The sequence below is a fragment of the Vulpes vulpes genome, chromosome X, assembly GCF_048418805.1.
Source record: "Vulpes vulpes isolate BD-2025 chromosome X, VulVul3, whole genome shotgun sequence".
Classification (NCBI taxonomy): Eukaryota; Metazoa; Chordata; class Mammalia; order Carnivora; family Canidae; genus Vulpes; species Vulpes vulpes.
Genome location: NC_132796.1, coordinates 58,569,144 through 58,593,572, shown reverse-complemented (window position 1 = coordinate 58,593,572; position 24,429 = coordinate 58,569,144). Strand labels below are relative to the sequence as shown.

Genomic DNA, 24,429 nt, shown 5'->3' with positions numbered 1-24,429 from the left:
TAGGACAGAACGAGGAAAACCAGAATTTTAAGTTCTACAAAAGGAAATACATTTTTTTCACTGTATACTTTTAATTTGAGAGGCACTTTTAATCAAGTGACTAGTTTATCATTAATATTTTTATATGTTTGAACAATGTAATAACTGATAAATGTTTTCTATTCTCTGGGGGCTTACAGTAGAGAAGGCAAGCATATAGTTGTCTTTTACTTTCTTTAGTCACTTTGGTGCTCCAGCTGTTCCCTGAGCCTAACTTTGGATGAGGTTTTTGGTAGACAGTGGATGAGTAATATATTTTACTCACATGCCTAAACTGTATTATCTAAAACATATCACTGAAGCTGTTTGGCATTTATCCAGAAAAGACATCAGTTTAAAGTTAAACACAGATCTCCTTTAATTTGTCTCATTTCACCTGATTTGAACCACTGTATTATGCAGGATTCATAGATATTATGTCCAAATAAAGAAAATGACATTTTAATAATATTCATCTAATATTAGCATAATTGAATCATCATCATTTTAATAATGTAGTATATTGCCCTCCCTTCTTATTTATATATGAGTTTTTGTTTGTTAACATGAAATATTCATGTCCTTTATAACTACCTTTTTAAATTTTGGTAATATTATAGATTTTGCCAGCCCTTTTGCTGTTCCAGTGGATCTCAGTGCCTATCCTTTGTATTGTACTGTAGTTGCTTATCCAACTGACCTCAACACCATTAGGCGGAGACTTGAAAATCGCTTTTACAGGTCTGTTTAGTTTTATTATTTACTATAAAGTTCATAGCTTTGTATCTTTTGTTTTCCTTTTTGCATAATGATGCAGTGAGATCTGAATTGTCATAGAGTAAAATAATCATTCAGTATACCCACTGCAAAATTTCTTTAAAAATTTGGAACTCTTATTTTCCTTTATTCAATAGATTCTCAGTCTTTCAGGGTAAGGAGTGTGGAGTAAAGGACAGGGAAGAGGGATGCCCAGGTGGCTCAGCAGTTGAGCATCTGCCTTCGGCTCAGGGCATGATCCTGGAGTCCTGGGATCGAGTCCCATATCAGGCTCCCTGCATATATCCTGCTTCTCTGTCTGCCTGTGTCTCTCTCTCTCTTTCTCTGTGTCTTTCATGAATAATTGAATAAAATATTTAAAAAAAAGAAGAGGGAAGGAATTTTGAGTAGCACAAATCACATGTGAAACAAAAACAACAGTTCACTTATTAAAGGCAGATTAAATGGTTTGTAGTTTCATTGTGATTAAGGTGCTATAGAAACTTGGAGCATGATTAAATCCCTTGTTGAGGAATTAGGCAACATTTAGATTTAATTACCAGTCCCCAAATGTGTTTAGATAAAGAGCCAAGTTAATTTTTTCTTGGTTTCAATTGGGAGATTGTGAGAAAGTAGTGGAGGACACCTTTTAGTACCTCTCTCACCCCAGAGTCTACTATGTCTGAACCTAGTTATTCCAGCATGAACTGGTTATAAATATAATCATGTGGGTGTATTTTATATTACCTACAATTTCATTTAATAATATATATCATAAACATAACTATATGAAAATCTGTCTTTTTCTAAAACATGGTTTCTTTTTTTTTTCTTCTCCCCTGAAAACTAAACATTCTTTTGACCTTATAAAAACACTGTTTGTGTTTACACTTACTTGGTTAAATCACTCTTTACCCATAATGTCCTGGGTCAATTCTTTTTAATATGAAGTCCAGTGGTCCTTAATTCTTACCTAGGCTTCAAATACTGTAACTATATACCTTTATTAGTGCACATCCATTTAGACACATTTATTAAGTCACATACATGTGGTAGAACACCTTTGACATACTATGATTGAGTGCTTAGTTGTTCCATGTTGTATATTCTTAGAATAAACTTTAAATGTATTAATCAAGAGTAATAGGGCAAGTTTTTCTTTCATAGGAGAATATCAGCATTAATGTGGGAGGTGCGCTACATTGAACATAATGCCAGGACTTTCAATGAGCCAGACAGTCCTATAGTTAAAGCAGCCAAAATTGTAACTGATGTCTTACTTCGATTTATTGGGTAAGAAGCAGTTTTATCTTCTATAGGAGCTGACTTCTGATTTTTTAAAAATTACATTGAAATATATTTGACTTTCTTGTTTCTTAGGGATCAGAGCTGTACTGATATACTGGATACTTACAATAAAATTAAAGCAGAAGAATTAAACAGTACTGATGCAGAGGAGGTGAGATTCACAGCATGATTAATAGGCATGAATTCCCTTTCTGTTTTTTTTTTGATGAATTTTATTTTTTTTATTTATTTATTTTTTTAATTAATTTTTATTGGTGTTCAATTTACCAACATACAGAAAAACACCCAGTGCTCATCCCGTCAAGTGTCCACCTCAGTGCCCGTCACCCATTCCCCTCCAACACCCGCCCTCCTCCCCTTCCACCACCCCTAGTTCGTTTCCCCGAGTTAGGAGTCTTTATGTTCTGTCTCCCTTCCTGATATTTCCCAACATTTCTTTTCCCTTCCTTTATATTCCCTTTCACTATTATTCATATTCCCCAAATGAATGAGAACATACACTGTTTGTCCTTCTCCAATTGACTTATTTCACTCAGCATAATACCCTCCAGTTCCATCCACGTTGAAGCAAATGGTGGGTATTTGTCGTTTCTAATTGCTGACTAATATTCCATTGTATACATAAACCACATCTTCTTTATCCATTCATCTTTCGATGGACACCGAGGCTCCTTCCATAGTTTGGCTATTGTGGCCATTGCTGATAGAAACATCGGGGTGCAGGTGTCCCAACGTTTCATTGCATCTGAATCCTTGGGGTAAATCCCCAACAGTGCAATTGCTGGGTCGTAGGGCAGGTCTATTTTTAACTCTTTGAGGAACCTCCACACAGTTTTCCAGAGTGGCTGCACCAGTTCACATTCCCACCAACAGTGTAAGAGGGTTCCCTTTTCTCCGCATCCTCTCCAACATTTGTGGTTTCCTGCCTTGTTAATTTCCCCCATTCTCACTGGTGTGAGGTGGTATCTCATTGTGGTTTTGATTTGTATTTCCCTGATGGCAAGTGATGCAGAGCATTTTCTCATGTGCATGTTGCCCATGTCCATGTCTTCCTCTGTGAGATTTCTCTTCATGTCTTTTGCCCATTTCATGATTGGATTGTTTCTTTTTTTTTGAAGTACAGTAAGTATTATGTGTGTTATAACTGGCGATAAGCATTGAAGCTGATTTCTAAAAGTTGCCTGAGTACCTGCATCTTTTTGTATTAAACTCTTTAACCTGTATTTAGATGGCATATACTAGAAATGTAGTGGTGCTACAATTTTTAGTCAGAAATAGGTGGCCAGTCATTCTGTTTGACTCAGTGAGTTTCAGTGATGAGAAATCAACACTTCATTTTCCAGCTTTAAAAACAAGACAAAGCACTAAATACTTTAAAAGAATGGTTAGTTTTTGGAAATTTTAATAGGGATTGATTTTCTATGCAATATGTGTAAAATATTAAAGTATTTTAAAGTTTCAGGTTTCAAAGTACATTTTTAGTAGTTTAATGAAATTGCTATTTAATTTCCTTTATTGAAATTTACAAACATAAGCCAGTTTTTCTTAATGAAATTAAATTAGTATCATCAGCAGACCTACACATATCTAATTTCCCTATACTTCCAATTTACATAAAACCATTTTTCATTGAAAGCTATTATGGAAGCAAAAACCAAGAGGCAGAAATAATGGAATGTAATAATTCAAAAATATTTAATGGAAAACAGTTCATCCCAAGGATGAGTGTCTCAAATATGCTATTGAAATGGCTATTGTATAGATATATTTTACATGTTTATATTGTCTGTGTTAATATCTAGAACGTAAATATCCAATTTTTTCTTTTTCTTTTAATTGACATAACATTTATTAGTTTGAAAGGTATAACAAATTATTCTATATTTATATATATTTGGAAAGAATCACCAAAATAAGACTAGTCACCATACATAGTTATAGTTTTTCTCCTGTGATAATAATTTTTTAAATTTACTTTCTTAGCCACTTTCATATATTCAAGATAATATTATTAAACAGTAGCCACTGTGCTGTACATTTTATCCCCAACACTCATTTATTTTATAACTGAAGCTTGTACCTTTTGACCCATTATGTGTATTTTGGTCCCGCACTCTAGTCATCCCCATCTCTGGCAACTACCAATCTGTTCTATGTATCTATAAATAATTTTTTTTAGATTCCACATATAAGTGAGATTATAGATGTTTTTCTCTGACTTCTTTCACTAGGCGTATTGTTCTCAGGGTCCATATATTTTTGTCCTAAATAGTTTCCTTTTTATGGCTGAATAGTATTCCATGAGGTATATATTACCATTTTTTCTTTATCCATTTACCCATTAATGAACACTTAACATTGTATCTATGTAATGGCTATTGTAAATAATCCTGCAATGAATATGGGAGTAATATATCTTTTAGAGTTAGTGTTGTCATTTTCTTTGCACAAAATCCCAGGAGTGGAATTCCTAGATAATTCTCTTTTTTTTAAATTTTTTGAGGAACCTCCTTACTGTTTTCCATAGATTGCCCAAGTTTACATTTCCACTAATAGCGTGCAAGTGTTCCCTTTCTCCAAATCCTAACCAACACTTGTTATTTCTTGTTTTTTTGATAACAGCCATTCTAACAAGTGTGAGGTGATATCTCATTGTGGTTTTGATTTGCATTTCCCTGATGGTTATTGATGTTGAGCACCTTTTCATGTACCGGTCAGTCATCTATATCTTCTTTGGAAAAATGTGTATTTAGATTCTCTGCCCATTTTGTTTGTTTTTTAGGTCTTTTATTTGAGTATAGTTTATACACAATGTTACCTTAATTTCAGGCATACAACTCCTCTACATGTTATGCAATGTACACCACAAATGTAGCTACCATCTGTCACCATATAATGCTATTACAGTATTATTAACTCTCTTCCCTATGCTGCCTTTTATTCCTGTGACTCATTCATTCCGTACCTGGAATTCTGTACCTCCCACTTCCCTTCACCCATTTTGCTCATCAACTCCATCCCATTCCCTCTGACAACCATCAGTTTGTTCTCTGTTCCAATGTTGTTTTTTATTCTTTACTGAAAATGTATCTGACTGTAAAACATTGTATTATCAGATTTAAATGTTATTGACATAATAAGGAAAACTCAGATATTCCAATTAGATATCATCCTCTTAAAACTAATGAAAAAAATTTCAAATTCCATATATAAGTAATACCATGCAGTATTTTGTTTTGTTTTGTTTTTTTTCTGGCTTATTTCACTTAGCATAATGTCCTCAGCATCCACCCATGTTGTCCCAAATGATAGGTTTACCTGTTTATCAAGACTGAATAATATTCCATTGTGTGTATATATTACAGCTTCTTTATCCATCCATCTGTTGAGGATACTTTGGCTGTTTCCTTATCTCGGCTACAGTGAATAATGCCTTAGTGAATATATAAGTGCAACTTTATTTCTTTGATATCCTGTTTTTATCTGGATAAATACTCAGAATTAGGATTGCAGGATCATATGATAGTTCTATCTTTACTCTCTTTGAAGAACCTCGGGGATGCCTGGGTGGCTCAGCGGTTTAGCGTCTGCCTTCAGCCCAGGGCATGATCCTGGTGTCCCAGGATCAAGTCCCACATCAGGCTTCCTGCATGGAGGAGCCTGCTTCTCCCTCTCCCTGTGTCTCAGCCTCTCTCTCTCTCTCTCTCTCTCTCTCTCTCTCTCTCTCTGTGTGTCTCTCATGAATAAATAAATAAAATCTTAAAAAAAAGAACCTTGATACTGTTTTGTATAGTAGCTATACCAGTTTAAATTTCCACCAACAGTCCTCAAAGGTTCCTTTTTCTCCATATCTTCACCAACATTTATTATCTTTTGTCTTCTTGATAATAGTCATTCTAATAGATGTGAAATGATATTGTGGTTTTGATTTACATTTCCTTGATGACTAGTGATATAGAATACTTTTTCATGTACCTGTTGGCCATTTTTAGATGTCTTCTTTGCAAAAATGTCTATTCAATCCCAATGCCCATTTTTACATTAGATTTTATTTTTATTATTGAATTCTATATTTTTATATATTTTTACTATTAACCCCTTACTAGAGGCAAGATTTGCAAATACTTCATCCCATTCTATAAGTTGCCTTTTCATTTTGTTGATGCTTTGCTTTGCAGAAGCTTTTTAGTTTGATATAATCCAGTTTACTTTTGCTTTTGTTGTCCTTTGTTGCCTTTTGATTTTGTTAAATCCAAAAAAATCCGTTGCCAAGACCAGTGTCAATGAATTTACTCCCTGTGTTTTATTTTCCCCTAGGGGTTTTATGGTTTCATGTCTTACATCCAAATCTTTAATCCACTTTGAGTTGAATTTTATGCATGGTATAAGATATGGGTCAAGTTTCATTCTTTTGCATGTAAATATCCTATTATCCCAGCACCACATATTAAAGAGACTATCCTTTCCCAATTTTGTATTCTTGGCTCCTTTGTTGTAATTTAATTGAGCATATATGTGGGTGTTTTTCTGAGCTCTATTCTGTTCCATTGATCTGTATATCTTTTTTTATGCCAATACTGTACTGGTTACTGTAGTTTTATAATATAGCTTGAAATCAGGAAGTATGAGGCCTCCAGCTTTGTCTTTCTTTCTCAAGACTGTGTTGTCTCTTAGGAACTTTCTTTGTGGTTCCATACAAATTGTAAGATGTTTTTTCTGTTTCTGTTAAAAATTCTATTGGAATTTTGATAGGGGTTATGTAATCTGTAGGTGGCTTTGAGTCATATGTGCATTTTAATAATAATAATTCTTCCAATTAATTACCACAGGGTATCTTCATTTAATTCTGTCTTCAATTTCTTTATTCAGTGTCTTATGGTTTTTAGTATGCAGATCATTCATCTCCTTGTTTAAAATTATACCTCAGTATTTTATCCCTTTTGATGCAATTATAAATGAGATTGTTTTCTTACTTTGGCTTTCTGATAGTCCTCAGTGTATAAAAATGCAACTTATTTTTGTATATTGATTTAGTATCCTACAACTGTACTGAATTTACTTATTAGTTATAACAGTTTTTTCAGTTTAGTCTCTAGTGTTTTATATATATAATATCATGTTATCTGCTGAAAGGCGTAGTTTTGCTTCTTTTATGATTTGGATGTATTTTTTTTTCTTGACTAAGTGCTGTAGCAAAGGCTTCCAATACTATATCAAGTAGAAGTGGCTAGAGTGAGTATTCTTGTCTTGTTCCTGATCTGAAGAGAAAAGCTTTTAATTTTTCACCATTAATCATGATGTTAGTTAAGGGATTGTCATATATGGCCTTTATTAAAATGTTGATGTATATTCCCTCTACATCTAGTTTATTGAGAATTTTTATGATGAATTTGGTGTTGCTGTCCTCAGAGTAGCATTCTTTGGGTTAAAATAGAATATTAAAGTAAAATGTATTTCAACTTTATTTGATTAGGAATACCAGTAGCTCATGGGCGGGTTTTATTTTCTCCAGACATTACCTATGTGCTTCACCACCACCAGGGTGAAAAATGGCATGTGGGCCTTGCCTCTTTGTATTAAAAAACTATGCCTCAGAGGGATATTTAACTGCATCTTAAGTTCTAATACACACTCATATTTTCCCTATAGAAAATAGATGTATTTCTTAAAACGGTGAAAGATTAAATCATGAGTAATTCATGATTATAATATATTGAAGTAGCATGTCATATAGAATAAGTTTTTAAAAAAATATTAACATTAGGTAAAATTTTAGATACCAGTCCTATAATTTTTTCTTAATATTTGATTCTTATTTAAAGAGAAACTTTGTTTACTCTTCCTCTCCCAATATATTTTTCAGTTTGTATCTAGCATATAGGCAAAGTTTGGAGTAATTGTTCCTTCAAACTTTGTTCTGCCTGCTGCCTGCTCCAATGAGGGTGTTATTTGTGATTGTATTTGCCATTTCTTTGTAAATGTTTATCAAATTTGTAAGACTTTGAATATAACATAACATATTTTCTTACTCTTCCCTTTTAATTTTAGGATACAGAGATGGTTGATTTAGATTCAGACGGTCCTGGTACTTCATCTGGAAGAAGGGTGAGTGAATAAAATAAACTGCTAAGAAGAAAATTTTTCAGGCTTCCTGTGTCAGGGATCCTAAGACCAACTCCACCTGTCTGGAGAATTGCTATAAAGACTCATAGAACTCAACATATATACTTGTGATTCATTGGTAAGGTTTATTACAATGACATAATAAGGATATACAGCTGGGATCACAGGGAAATAAATATAGGCAGAGTCCAGAGAAATCCATGTGCAGGCTTCCTTATGCTCTTTCCATTCTTTGAGGAGCCATACAGAGCACACTCTTCCCCTACAATGAAAATGTAGCAATATATATGTGATTAGAGGCTCAGACCTCAAGGAATTTATTGGAAAGCAAGGAAACATAGGAAAAGCAAAGAAAAGCAGGTGTTCAGTATAAATCACATTGTACAAACAGCATAGGCATAGTAAACCACCTTTGTATTTAGGAAATTGTTCAATTGCTAAGTACCCAGAATGCCAGCCAAGGGCTAACCTTACAAGCAAGCCCTGATAAAGATAGTAGCCTCAGATCTGTTATGTTTATTCTGTTCTGTACACTTCCCCTCCATGGTAATTAGACAAATACTTGTTTCATATAAGGAAAGTTTTCTTTGAAATACTGAAAGAAATCATATAGGCATCAAATGGTAAAGGCTAGACTGTATCATGACAACAAAGGATATATATATATATATATATATATATATATATATATGCATAAACAATAAGTACATAATATATAAATATATAGATAAATATGTATTATATGTCAATTTTGAGAAAATTATGATGCCATTGTCAAGTATACTTAACTACCAGTAAATACTAAGGCATTAAGATTATTAACCTTGTAGAGGAGAAAAAAAATGTATTTCCCTGGGTTTTATTTGTGGTTCAGATTTTCTTAAAATGAAAATTCAGAATACTTGAATCTTGCTATTTCCATGAATGTACTGTCTAGTTTTTATTGTATGTATTTTTTGTCCTGGAGAATGGTGTCTAAACTAAGAAACTTAAATAGCAACTCCTCTATGTTACATAGATATATTAACATTAGGAAAAGAGGAGAGAATCAATGAAGAGTTAAGGAAAGAGTTTTTATATATAATTCTATTAAAATCTACAGGTCAAATGCCGAGGCAGAAGACAGTCTCTAAAGTCTAATCCTGATGCTTGGAGAAAACAATGCAAAGAACTGTTGAGCCTCATTTATGAACGTGAAGACTCAGAGCCATTTCGACAGCCAGTTGATCATCTTTCTTACCCAGTAAACACACACTTGTTTAAATAATTGCCAATTTGTAATTTGCTTAAATGTATATGCTAAAATATAGTTACAAGCTACTTTTCCCTTTTTTCCTTCTTTCCTTCCTCCACTCCTCCCTCCTTCTTCCCTATTCCTTCTTTTTTGTATATCTTTTAATTGTGAAAATGCATAGTGTGATTAATCATGACTTTGAAATTCCAGTCATGTATTTTGTGTGTAAATTACATAGTTGTGAACCAAATTTGAATCTAAATATCTTTGTAGTTCCTTCCTGCCTTCATTTTGAATATTTGTTTAATAAATTTTATGAACTTCTATTACATTTCTACTCACTGGAGACCCTTAGTAACCTATGTCACTCCTGGTAATTTTTTACTAAATGACTAAATGTATTATCCAATATGATCACTTAGAGTAATCAATATATTCCATATTACTTTTCATCAAAGGTAAAAACATCAGAACTTAGATTATAGGATTCTTTTTTCAGGAGTATATCTATTTATATGTTGAATAACGATTTAGTATAGATAGCAAATCTATCTTAACTTTTTTTGGAGAAGTTATAGTGGTATTTCAGAAATGCATCAGATCGTCCTCTGAAAATAGTAAACCTAAATACATACATAGGTTTTACTTGGGGACAAAAATACTCAAACAGAAAACACTTACGTTCAACAAAGCTAATTTTGTAGGGAGTTTGGGTAGAATAAATTAGTCTTGTTTTTCACATACTAGAGGACAACAGTGAATGTAGAATCCTTCATCTTAAAGTAGTCAGTAAAATCCTAATTCCTATTTATGGAACTTCAAGCTTTAAACCATAATTGCATTGCAAGTCTTGATATTTTGTTGTAGTAGTTTGGAAATACAATATATCCTCTTTACTCTAATAGGGCCATCAAGAGCAAGAAGGTGAATCCTCAGAGTCAGTTGTTCCAGAAAGACAAGCTCCATCTCTTTCTGAGGTAGACCTAGTAGTCTCTTGAAAGACATATACTGGTTGTTTTTTGCATTGTTTTACTTTTAAAATTTCTGTAATGTAAATGAAAATTTCATAATTTGTAAAGCTGTTTTCCAACTCTTCTCACTCTCTTTTTATCTTTGACTTTTTTTCGTTGTTTATGTTTTGGTTTTGCTTTTTTAAGGATGTTTTTTAAAGAATTATTTTTTTAGAGTGATAGAGCAGGGGGGAGGGGCAGAGGGGGACTCAGTTGGGAGTCCAATGCAGGGCTCCATCTCAGGACCTGAGATCATGACCAAGAGTCAAATGCTTAACTGACTGAGCCACCCAGGCACTCCTATATTTTTGTGTTTTTAAATCAACATCTGTTTCCAAATGTGTTCTTTGTGGCATTTGCATGCATGTTTATTTGTTTCTATAGATATAAAGTTACTGTAGTAGAGTAGAAAACATCAGTTGCACAATATATAAGTACTGCAGCTGATTGCACCCACTGGGACTTCATTTAGCAACCTTACTGTGTCTTTTGAGTTTTAGTCACATTATACAAGTTCCAACATATCTCCTCTATGAAAACCTTTGTTTCATAAGCTGTACTATGTTGGAATATACTTTTGGTTGTTATGATTTAAGCCAAGAAGTATTTTTAAGGATAGATTAAGAACAATCATGATTTATTACACTTGGAGAAATATTTTCTCTTTTTTTATAATACTTTTCCTCTGCTCATTCTTCTCTTTGGCATTTTCTTTGAAAGAAATGTGGTGATTGTTGGTTTTTTTGTATATTTTTTATGGGAGTTCGATTTGCCAACATACAGTATAACACCCAGGGCTCATCCCGTCAAGTGCCCCCCTCAGTGCCCGTCACCCAGTTACCCCATCCCCCTGCCCACCTCCCCTTCCACTACCCCTTGTTCGTTTCCCAGAGTTAGGAGTCTCTCATGTTCTGTCACCCTCACTGATATCTCCCACTCATTTTCTCTACCCTTTAATCCCTTTCACTATTTTTTATATTCCCCGTACGAATGAAACCATATAATGTGTGTCCTTCTCTGATTCACTTACTTTACTCAGCATAATTCCCTCCATTTCCATCCATGTTGAAGCAAATGGTGGGTATTTGTCATTTCTAATGGCTGAGTAATATTCCATTGTATGTATATATACCACATCTTCTTTATCCATTCATCTTTTGATGGACACCAAAGCTCCTTCCACATTTTGGCTACTGTGGACATTGCTGCTATGAACATTGGGGTGTAGGTGTCCCGGCATTTCACTGCATCTGTATCTTTGGGGTAAATCCCCAGTAGTGCAACTGCTGGGTCATAGCTCTATTTTTAACTCTTTGAGGAACCCCCTCACAGTTTTCCAGAGTGGCTGCACCAGTTCACATTCCCACCAACAGTGCAAGAGGGTTCCCCTTTCTTCATATCCTCTCCAACATTTGTTGTTTCGTGTCTTGTTAATTTTCCCCATTCTCACTGGTGTGAGGTGGTATCTCATTGTGGTTTTGATTTGTATTTCCCTGATGGCCAGTGATGCGGAGCATTTTCTCATGTGCTTGTTGGTCATGTGTAGGTCTTCTTTAATGAAATCTCTGTTCATGACTTTTGCCCATTTCATGATTGGATTGTTTATTTCTTGAGTGTTGAGTTTAATAAGTTATTTAAAGATCTTAGATACTAGCCCTTTATCTGATAGGTCATTTGCAAATATTTTCTCCCATTCTGTAGGTTGTCTTTGAGTTTTGTTGACTGTTTCTTTTGCTGTGAAGAAGCTTGTTATCTTGATTAAGTCCCAATAGTTCATTTTTGATATGTGGTGATTGTTACTTAATGATTTTAAATGGGATGAAGGATCTAATACTAACTGTGGTTTTCACTCTAAAATGTTGTTTATTGATGGTTATGGTATATGTAAGTATAAATTTTAGATGCCATTCAATATGATAACCTTAGGCATATCTTAACTGGACTTGACAGATTTAGGTTGGAATATCTTAGATAGAATCTTCTCCATCTCCTAATCAAAATCAAATTAATTCAGAATTTATGCGATTGCAGACCTGCAATGAAGGACAAGTGTCATATTCATTAAAAAGTAAAAATATAGGAGCTAAGCACAGACATGGCCAGTTCGACCGTCAATTAGCATTTTAGGTAGAATGCCCTCCTAGCTGGGAATATCTTGGAAATACGTAGCTAATTTGTGACATGGAAGTATTTAATTATATGTGAATAGTCCCATCTTCTATCTTCATTGAGCACTTTGCCAGGGAATTGGGGGCTGCTTCAGCCTCTAAGCATAGAATGCAATTCTGTATTATGGACTCTGTAGGGATAAAGCCAGTTTGTGTGCATTTTTTAATTTGTTCTCTTGAGAGAATCATATGGTTATCAATTTCAGAGTGAAGGCTAAGACCGTACCAACGACCCCTGCTGTTTTCCTGAGCTACCAAGGGACCTCTGTTTAAATTGGGATAGATAGTTGGCCTATTGAAAAGCAGCATGTTTATTTCATGGTGGATTGGTGATAGAAGTCTCAGTACCATGATATTATGTAGTATTGTTATCCAGCCTGTGTATTTAATAATAAATTCTTCTTTGTAGGATTATCCAGATGTTATAGACACTCCTATGGACTTCAGCACTGTGAAAGAAACTTTGGAAGCAGGAAATTATGGTAGTCCTCTGGAATTTTATAAGGACGTTCGCCAAATATTCAGCAACTCCAAAGCTTATACCTCTAATAAAAAGTCAAGGGTATGAAAAACAACATTAGGTGGATTAATTACTTAAGCATTTACATACACACACACACACAAACACACACACATATACACATATATCAGGTAGTTTTCTTTCACCAGTTTTAAAACTGCTCAAGAAGTATATATATTACAATTCTGACATGGTTACTGAAGTTTGATATTTTCCCCATATTTTGTCAGAACTTAAATATCTTTAGAACAAAAGAATAATATTTTTTTTGTAATCACTGGTGTCTGATTAACTTTTAAGTAAGTTGTTCACTTGGTATATATTTGTCTACTTTCACCCCATATAAAATGAATTTTCACTAATTTCTGCAGGCATAATTTTTTCACTTTTGGTTTATTTCCTATATATATACTTAAATATGTTTAAATATTCTTGGAAACTGGAAGTTTCATATTTTGAAAGTTTTTTTTCAGCTTATATATTATGAACATTTTCCCATGTCATTATGGCTCTTCAAAAACCAGTTTTAATGTCTCCATAGTATGCTACTGTATGGTTGTTTTATGTTATTTAACTAGTGCCCTGGTGCTAGAGATTTTGGTGGTTTCTACTTTTTAACTTTATATGAATAATGTGTGGCTTTCATCTTTAACATCCTTGAACATAATTATTTTGTGTGTGCAATTCTCTGATATTTACTTAGGATAAATTCCTAGAAGCAAAATTATTAGTGGAAGGATACATATATTTTTATTATTTTTGGTACATAATGCAATTTGTTGTTTTAGAATGTTGTTCCAGTTAAAATACTCACTGGCAATGTATGAGAATCTTTTTCCTACCCTTCCCAACATTGGATATGATCTTTTAAGAATCTTTGTTAATTTCTAGGTGAAAATGATATCTTGTTTAAATTCTTTAAGAAGAGTTTTTCAAGTGTATGAAATTGCATATATATATATTGTCATAAAAGGGTAATGTTGTTACTGGTCCAGGCATGTTTATACTTTTAATTTTATATGATTAAAATAGTTGATTTCTACCTTTTCAGATCTATAGCATGACACTGCGATTATCTGCCTTATTTGAAAGTCGTATTAAAAATATCATCTCTGAATATAAGTCAGGAATGCAGAGTCAGAAGAGGAGAAGGCCACGGTACAGAAAACGTCTAAGAAGCAGCAGCAGTTCATTATCTAGTAGCAGAGCTCCTAGGTATTGCACTGATGTAGAATTTTATGTTTTAAGGCATTTTATGTATAGTACCTCATTTCTTTTAAGTGAGAATTTTAAAAATATTTTTATTTATTTATTCATGAGAGACACAGGGAAGGAGGCAGAGACATAGGCAGAGGGAGCAGGCTCCCCACAGGGAGCCTGATATGGGATTCGATCCCAGGACTCCAGGATCATGCCCTGAGCCAAAGGCAGATACTCAACCACTGAGCCACTCAGGCATTCCATATTACCTCATTTCTTAAAGTTTATTGAATACTTTGAGAAGATCCAAAGACCAAAAATATTTTTTAAGTACTCTTGCACTGTGTAAAGATGGAGTTGGTAACATCTTTATTAAAAAAAAAAAAAGCTTTATTTATATGGATTTTATTGTAGCAAAAACTAGGTTTTTTTTAATTTTAATGATTGAAATTTAATTTGTCATATTCCCAATTTGAAACATTTCACTTAAATTATAAGATATTTCTTAGATCAGTTTAAGCAATTTGTATCATACTATCATAATATGTCACTAATAAAAAAAATATTCATTGTAATATATTTTAAATTGTAGTCCCAAAGGGAAGCAGAAACAAATGAAGTTGCTGCCTAAAAATGACCAGAATACCTCAGTGTCTTATGCCAGGACTAGCTCTCCTTTCTCATCTCCTGGTAAATATGTCTTTTGTTTTCAGTGTTCTATATTTTAGTTTAATACTGGATGTAGAAGAGGCAGCATGATTTATAGTACAAAGAACAATGGATTTAGATGTAGAAAAATTTTTATTCCTAGTGCTTCTTCATGACCCTGGGTAAGACATTAGGCCATAGAATTCAGTTTCTTCACTTTTAAAATGAAAGTGTTGAGGCTAGATGAATTTTAAAGTCTTTTAGTTTTAAAAATGTGTAACTATAATTTTTAACTCTATAGTGTCTCAGAGCACTTATCTACAACATATTTGCAAAGACGAAAATTGAGGATTTTCTTGGACAAGTTTTTCTGACATTCTGTGCTTAAAAATTTAATAATGTGATGAAACATTTGTTCTCAATATATTCATATTCCCCTCTTCAAAGAACTTATATTTTTGATGTTGGTGTAAGATAACTGAGTGAGATATAGTTTTAAAACAACTTGTTTCCCTGAAAACATAATTTTCCTAAAAACATAATTATGTTAATATTATAATTTTATTAAATGTAAGTTTCAGATGCTGCTGAAGGCCTTTCATTATATTTACTTGATGATGAACTGGATGGGCCATTTTCTTCATCGAGCTTCAGTGGTTATAGTCGAAGTGGAAATAGCCATGACCCAGGGAAAGCCAAATCATTTCGGAATAGAGTTTTACAAATTAAACAAGGTAGGAAATGAATATGGACAGGGCATTTATTCTTTGCTTTCTTATGACGGCAGCTGAATCATTTTAAAGCTGATGTATTTGGGTAGTAAAAATTAGCATGCCTTTATAGTTAATGACGATTTTAATGTTGTCAAATTTGAATAAGATAGAGTTTTATATCCACAACCAGGAAACAGGCCATAAGCAGAATCCAATAACTAGTTCAAAATATATTTTAGTCTTTTAAAATAAAATATGCAATAAATAGGAAAAACTAAATGAAGATATATTTCAAACCAAATCCTTTTTTAAAATTGAGATAACCCTTAAAAATCTAAAACCTATCTAAAGATAATTTTGGAATTTTTTTCCTTTGTTATTAGTATACTTTAATATATGAAATATATTTTTATTTTGTGTAAATTTTAATGAAGGATTAAGTAGCATTTCTGTTGTTGAACTATCAAATGACTTAAAAATGGACTTTCTAAAGGTATAATTTATATTAGTTATGTGAAAAATATTGAAACATTTGATTACTTTAAAATAATTAGTGCCTTTATTTTTCCCAGTTTGTATCTTTATTCACTTCTCTGATCATGCTGCATATTGCCTACTCATGCCACTTTCTTCTCTTTTTTTCCTTCCCTTTCACTATCAAATGATGAGAAAGAAGAGCTTATATTTCTTGCTTCTTTTTTCTTTCCATCTGAAAACTCCTTTATACTTTATTGTCTGGCTTCTGACTGCACCACTCTCCAAAAGCTGTTCTCCATAAAATCACTTTTTCTCTTAATAACCAACCAGTGTTCTTTTCTTAGTCCCTGTCTCCTTGATTTTCTCTATCTTTACATACTATTAAATATCCCTTCTGGGAACACTAATGCCAGGCTTCTTTCCTGATTATCCTACATCTCTGTTTTTTCTATATTTCTACATTTTCTCTTTTTCTTTGTCTGTACTTACCTCCTCTTTGCAGAGTTTCCCACAGGTTTCCTGATTTATTTGTTTTGTTTTGTTTTAGTCTTCTACAAATAATCTAATAACTATATCAATCATCTTTATGTTAATGACTCTCCAAATTCACGTATCTAGCCCTAACATCTCTTTATTGTACCAGTCTCATTTCCAAGTACTTCCTAAGATAATTTCCTTGAGTGCTTATCATCCATCTTTCTGTCTCGAGCATATTTCTGTTTCTACACTCACTATTTTAGTTAATGCTACCACCATCTTCTTAGTCACCCAACTTAAACTCTTGCAGTGCTCTTAGACACTTATTTTACCCTTCATATCCAGTTAGTTGCTAAGTTTTATGAATTCTAAAACTCTTTAATACCAGTTAAATCCTTTGTCTACAGTTTATTGCTATCACCTTAGTCTCTAGCCTACTTGTCAGCCAAGTAGGCTAATTAGTCAGCTTGGACTGTTACATTATGATACCACAGACTAGGTGGCTTCAACAGCAGGTATTTGTTTTTAGAAACTTTATTGAGATATCACTGACATAAAATATTATATATATTTAAAGTATACAACTTATTTTGATATATATAAACATTATGAAATGGTTACCACAAACTAATTATAACATATCCATCACCTCTACATTGTCACCCTGTGTGTGTTAAGAGTTAAAATCTTTCCTTTCAACAAATTTCAAGTGTACAATACAGTATTGTTAACTATAATCACCATGATGTATATTAGATACCTAGAACTTAAAAAAAAGATACCTAGAACTTACTCATTCTGAATAACTGAATCTTTTATACACTTTGACAAGTACCTCCCCAATTCCTCTGTTCCCAGCCCCTAGCAGCCACCATCCTACTCTCTGTTTCGTATGACTCTTTTTGATTATCTATATGTGACATCATGCAATATTTCTCTTGCTCTGCCTTGCTCATTTTGCTTAGCATAATGTCTTCCAAGCTCCTAACATGTCACAAATGGCAAGATTCCCTTCCTTTCTAAAAGCTGAGTAATACTCCATTATGGGTTGTGAGTGTGTGTGCACATGCATGTACATATATTTTTACATTCACCTGAAGAAAGACATAGATTATTTCCATATCTTGGCTATTGTGACTAATGCCACAGTGAATAAATAGATGATAGATAGATAGATATAGAGATATAGAGATATAGAGTGTATAGATATTTCTGAAGACCCTGATTTCAGTTACTTTGGATATATATCCAGAAATGAGGTTACTGTATCAAATGATAGTTGTATTTTTAATTCGTTGAGGAACCCCCTAAATATTTCCATAATGGCTGTACTAATTTTCCCTTTTCTCCACATCCTTGTCAACAATTGTTATCTCTTGTTTTTTTTCCAAAGAAAGAAAACTTAGCCAGTAATATTTATTCCTATAAAACAAGGTGAGTGTACAGAAAGACCATTACAAGACCATGTACATCAGACATTTCCCATGTTCTGTATTTCTTCCCTCAGGGGCACTGTGCATGAGGCCTGGGAAAGATGACAGGTACTGGTGCAGGGTGTGGATGGAGGATGGAAGAAATAGGACATAGACATGTGGTATCATGCCCACAGCCACAATGGGTCCTGTCTTTTCTTAAAAATTATTTTAATGCCAATTAGTTAACATGCACTGTTATATTAGTTTCAGGTGCACAATATGTGATTTAACAATTACATACATCACCTGGTACTCATCATGACACATGTACTCCTTAATCCCCATCACCTATTTAACCATCCCCTCACCCCCCCCCTCCCCTGGTAATCATCAGTTCTCTGTAATTAAGAGTGTTTCTTGATTTCTCTCTCTTTTCTTCCCTTTGCTCATTTGTTTTGTTTCTTAAATTCAACATATGAGTGAGTCATATGGTATTTGACTTTCTCTAACATATTTCACTTAGCATATTACTCTCTGCTCCATCCATGTTGTTGCAAATGGCAAGATTTCATTCCTTTTATGGCTGAATAATATTCCACTGGGGTGTATGTGTATACACACACACACACACACACACCCCACATCTTCTTTATCCATTCATTATTCAGTGGATACTTGGGCTTCTTACATATCTTAGCTATTGTTGATAATGCTTCTATAAGCATAGGGGTGCATATATACCTTTGTATTAATGTTTTGTATTCTTTGGGTAAATACCCAGTGGTGTGACTGCTGGATCATACAGTAGTTCTATTTCTAACTTTTCAAGGAACCATAATGTATTATACAATGGCTATACTAGATTGCATTCAACAGTGCAAGAGGGTTCCATTTTCTCCACAACTTTGCCAACACCTGTGTTTCTTGTGTTGGTGAGTTTAGAAATTCTGACAGGTATGATGTGTTATCTCATTATAGTTTTGATTTGCATTTACCTCACAGTAAGTGTTGATGAACATCTTTTCATGTGTCTCTTGGCTATCTGGATGTCTTCCTTAAAGAAATTGTCTTTTCATATCTTCTGCCCATTTTTAATTGGATTATTCATTTTGGGGTATTGAGTTTTGTAAGTTCTTTATATATTTTGGATACTAACCCTTAACTGGATATGTCACTTACAAATACCTTCCCCATTCAGGAAGTTGTCTTGTAGTTTTGTTGGTTATTTCCTTCACTATGCAGAAGTTTCTAATTATGATGTCCCAATGATTTCTTTTTGCTTATGTTTCCCTTGACTCCGGGGACATATATAGTAAGAAGTTGCTACAACCAACGTCAAAAAGGTTAATGCCTGTGTTCTCTTGTAGGACGTTCATGGTTTTGATCTCACATTTAGATCTTTAATCCATTTTGAATTTATTTTTATGTATGTTTTAAGGGAGTGACCCACTTTCACTCATTTGCATGTTGCTATCCAGTTTTCCAACACCAGTTGTTGAGGACATTTTTTCCCATTGGATATTCTTTCCTACTTTGTTAAAGATTTTTTTTTATTTATGATAGTTACACACACACAGAGAGAGAGAGAGAGAGGCAGAGACATAGGCAGAGGGAGAAGCAGGCTCCATGCACTGGGAGCCCGACGTGGGATTTGATCCCAGGTCTCCAGGATTGCGCCCTGGGCCAAAGGCAGGCGCTAAACCACTGCGCCACCCAGGGATCCCTACTTTGTTAAAGATTAATTGACTATATAGTTGTAGGATTATTTCTGGCTTTTGTATTCTGTTCCATTGTTCTATATGTCTTATTTTTGTGCCAATACCATACTATTTTGAGCACTAGAGCTTTGTAATGTACCTTGAAATCTCTAATTGCAATGACTCCAGCATTGCTTTTTTTTCTTTTTCAAGATTACTTTGGCTATTTGTGGTCTTTGTTGTTCTGTACAAATTTTAGGATTGTTTGTTCTAGTTCTGTAAAAATGCCTGTTGGTATTTTGATCTGGGATTACTATTAAATTTGTAGACTGCTTTAGGTGATACAGACATTTTGACAATATTTGTTCTTCCGGTCCATGAGCATGGAATATCTTTCCATTTCTTTGTGTCATCCTCAATTACTTTCATCAGTGTTTTGTAGTTTTCAGAGTTCAGGTCTTTCACCTCTTTGGTTAGGTTTATTCCTAGGAGTCTTATTATTTTTGTTGTAATTGTAAATGGGATTTTTTTCTTAATTTCTCTTTCTGCTGCTTCATTATTGATATATAGAAATGAACCAGATTTCTGTACATTGAGGTTTTTCTCCTGTGACTTTACTAAATTTATCAGTTCCAGCAGGTTTTGTTTGTTTGCTTTTTTTGTTTTTTGGGCTATTATTGGTGAAGTCTTTCAGGCTTTCTCTGTACAGTAGCATGTCATCAGCAAATATTGAAAGTTTTATTTCTTCCTTTCCTATTTGTTTTTTTTTATTTTTTTTAATTTATTTATTCATGAGAGAGAGAGAGAGAGAGAGAGAGAGAGAGAGAGAGAGTCAGAGACATAGGCAGAAGGAGAAGCAGGCTCCATGCAGGGAGCCCAATGTGGGACTCGATCCTGGTACTCCAGGATCATGCCCTGGGCCAAAGGCAGGCATTCAACTGCTGAGCCACCCAGTCTTCCCCATTTTCCTTCCCTATTTGGATGAATTTTGTTTTCTGCTGTGTCTGATACTTCAAGTACTGTGTTGAATAAAAGTGGGGAGAGTGGACATCCATTTATCAATGGGCAGTTGGGCTCTTTCTATAATTTGACTATTGTAAATAGTGCTGCAATAAATGTAAGAGTGAATGTATCCCTTTGAATTAATATCTTGGTATTCTTTGGGTAAATACCTAGTAGTGCAATGGCTAGATCATAGGATAGTTCTATTTTTTTAATTTTTTGAGGAACCTACATGTTGTTTTTTAGCATGGCTCCACCAGTTTGCATTCCCACAAACAGTGTAAGAGGGTTCCTCTTACTCCACATCCTTGCCAACACCTGTTGTTTCTTGTGTCGTTGATTTTAGCCATTGTGATAGGTGAGAAGTTATATCTCATTGAGGTTTTGATTTGCATTTTTCTGATGATTTGAGATGTTGAGTACTTTTTCATTATATGTACAGCAAACATTTATTTCCTCACAGTTCTGTAGATTCAAAGTCCAAGATCAAGGTGCCAGCAGGATATCTGGTCAGAACTCTCTTCCTGGCTTGCTGATGGCTGCCAGATTGACTATATAATTGTAGGTTCATTTCCTGGTTCTCTCTTATGTTCCGCTAATGTGTGTCTATTTTTGTGCCAGTACCATACTTTTTTCATCATTACAGCTTTGTAATGTAACTTGTATCCCAGAACTGTGATGCCTCCTGCTTTGCTTTTGTTTTTCAGGATTGCTTTGCCTATTCAGGGACTTTTGAGGTTCAGTAGAAATTTTAGTATTTTTTGTTCTAGCTCTGTGAAAAATATTGTTGATATTTTAATAGAGACTACCTTAATGTCTAAATTGCTTTGGGTAATAGAGACATCTTAATAGTATTTGTTCTTCTTCTGTCCCATGAGCATGGAATGCCTTTCCATTTCTTTGTGTCATCTTTAATTTCTTTCATCATGATGTATAGTTTTCACATCACAGGCCTTTCAACTATTTGATTAGATTTATACCTAAGTATCATAGTTAAGGTGCAATTATTAAAGGGATCATTTTCATAATTTTTCTGTTACTTCATTATTGGTGTAGAGAAATGCAAAAGATTTCCCTACATTGATTCAGTATCCTGCAATTTTACTGAATTTGTTTATCAGTTCTCACAGTTTTTTGGTGGAGTCTTTTGGGTTTAGTATCATGTCATCTGCAAATAGTGAAAGTTGTACTTCTTCCAGTAATATGTTAAATAGTCATAGTGAGAGTGGATGTCTTTGTCCTGTTCCTGACCTTAGAGGAAAAGCTCTCAGATTTTCCCCATTGAGGATATTAGTAACTGTGGGTTTTTCATATATTGTCTTTATTATGTTGAGGTATATTCCCTCTAAACCTACTTCATTGAGTGTTTTTATCATGAATAGATGCTGTACTTTGTTAAATACCATTTCTGCATAAATTTTGATAATCATATGGTTCTTATCCTTTCCTTTACTAATGTCATATATAACATTGATTGATTTGCAAATATTGAACCACTCTTGCAATCCAGGAATAAATTCCATTGATCATGGTGAATGATTGTGTTATTGTTGTATTTGGCTTGTTACTATTTTGTTGAGAATTTTTGCATCCATATTCATCAACAATATTGGCCTGTTGTTCTCTTTTTTTGGTACAGTCTTCATCTGGTTATAGAATCGGGATTATGCTGGTATCATAGAATGTATTTGAAAGTTTTCTTTCCTTTTCTCTTTTTTGGAATAGATTGAGAAGAATAAGTATTAACTCTTCTCTGAATGTTTCATAGAAGTCCCCTATGAAGCTATTTGGTCTTGGACTGTTGTTTGTTGGGAGATTTTTTATTACTGATTCAATTTCTTTGCTAGTTATTGTTCTGTTGAGGTTTTCTATTTCTTTTTGTTCAGTTTTGGTAGTGTATATGTTTCTAGGAATTTATCCATTTCTTTCAGATTGTCCTATTTGTTGAACTATGGTTCTTCATAATGTTTTCGGACAGTTGTATTTCTGTGGTGTTGGTTGTTATTTCTCCTCTCTAATTTGTGATTTTATTTGGGCCCTTTCTTCTTTCCTTTTGATAGGTCTGCCTACCAATTTTATCAATTTTATCAAAGAACCAGCTCCTGATCTCATTGATCTTTTACATTATTTTCTTTGTTTCTATATCATCTAATTCTGTTCTAAACTTTAATATTTCCTTCCTTTTTCTGATTTTAAGCTTCATTTATTCTTTTTCTAATTCATTTAGGTGTAAGATTAAGTTGTTTCTTTGAGATTTTTCTTGCCTCCTGAGGTAGGCTTTTACTGTTTTATACTTCCCTCTTAGGATTGCTTTCTGCTGCATCTCAGATGTTTTGCTTTTATGTTTTCATGTTCATTTATTTTCATTTTTTAAATGTCTTTTTAATTTCCTAGTTGACCCATTCATTGTTTAGTAGCAGGGTACTTATCTTCCATGTATTTGTGGTCATTCCAGATTTTGTTTGTGCTTGACTTCAAGTTTCATAGCAATGTATTCATAAAAGGTACATGGATGATCTCAATATTTTTGTTGAGGTCTGATTTATGATGTAGGATGTGATCTATTCTGGAGAATGCTCCATCTGCACTTGAAAAGATTGTATATTCTACTGTTTTAAGATGAAATATTTTTAATATATTTGTTTAACTCCATCTGAATCAGTGTGGCACTCCTCAAAGGCATTGTTTCCTTCTTGATTTTCTATTTACATGATCTGTCCATTGATATAAGTGAAGTGTTTATGTCCCCTACTATTATTGTGTTGTTATTAATTTCCTTATGTTTGTTATTCATTGTTTTATATATTTGGGTAATCCCATGTTAGTGCATGAATATTTTCATTTGTTACTTCTTGTTATATTGTTCCTTTTATTATGATATAATAACCTTCTTCATTTCTTGTTACAGTCTTTGTTTTACAATCTAGTTTATCTGATATAAGTACTGCTACCCTGCTTTTCTGTTGACATGCATTTGTGTGATAAATGTTTCCCCATCCACTCACTTTCAACTGCTGGTGTTTTTAGGTCTAAAATCAGTCTCTTATAGGCAGCATATAGATAGTTCTTGTTTTGTTTTCCATTCTGACAGCTTATGTCTTTTGATTGGAGTGCTTAGTCTGTTTACATTCAGAGTAATTATTGATAGATATGTATGTAGTACCATTTTACTCCTTGTTTTGCCATTGTATCTTGAGGTTTTCTCTGTTCTTTCTCGTCTTTGTCACTTTTGGTCCTTCCGTTCCATGCTAAGATTCCCCTTTAATATTTCTTACAGGGCTGGTTTTGTGTCACATAGTCCTTTGTTTTTTGTTTTCTGAGAAACTCTTTATGTCTCCTATATTCTGAATGACAGCCTTGCTGGATAGAGTGTTCATTGCTGCAGATTTTTCCCATTCAGCAAACTTAATATTTCATGCCATTCCCTGTTGACTTGCCATGTTTCTGTTGAGACATCTCCATCTAGCCTTATGGGTCTTCCCTTCTAAGTTAATGATTTATTTTGTCTTGCTGCTTATAAGATTTTTATTTATCACTAGATTTTGCCAGTTTAATTACAATATGTCTGGGTGTTGGCCTGCTTTTGTTGATTTTACTGGGAGTTCTCTGTGCCTCCTGGGCCTTTTCCAGATTAGGGAAGTTTTCTGTTATCTCTTAAAATAA

At 33.7% G+C, this 24,429-nt stretch overlaps 1 protein-coding gene across 3 annotated transcripts in view; it reads left to right on the top strand.

Moving 5' to 3' along the window:
- Positions 1 to 24,429, top strand: part of BRWD3 (bromodomain and WD repeat domain containing 3) — a 193,504-nt gene that overhangs the window by 159,607 nt on the left and 9,468 nt on the right. For all 3 annotated transcript variants that reach the window (XM_025988640.2, XM_072744418.1, XM_072744419.1), the window contains 10 exons: positions 639 to 759; positions 1,942 to 2,067; positions 2,155 to 2,233; positions 8,131 to 8,187; positions 9,308 to 9,448; positions 10,345 to 10,416; positions 13,027 to 13,179; positions 14,189 to 14,352; positions 14,930 to 15,027; positions 15,561 to 15,719. In XM_025988640.2, coding sequence (XP_025844425.1) covers positions 639 to 759; positions 1,942 to 2,067; positions 2,155 to 2,233; positions 8,131 to 8,187; positions 9,308 to 9,448; positions 10,345 to 10,416; positions 13,027 to 13,179; positions 14,189 to 14,352; positions 14,930 to 15,027; positions 15,561 to 15,719 — 1,170 coding nt within the window. The remainder of the gene's footprint in view (positions 1 to 638; positions 760 to 1,941; positions 2,068 to 2,154; positions 2,234 to 8,130; positions 8,188 to 9,307; positions 9,449 to 10,344; positions 10,417 to 13,026; positions 13,180 to 14,188; positions 14,353 to 14,929; positions 15,028 to 15,560; positions 15,720 to 24,429) is intronic.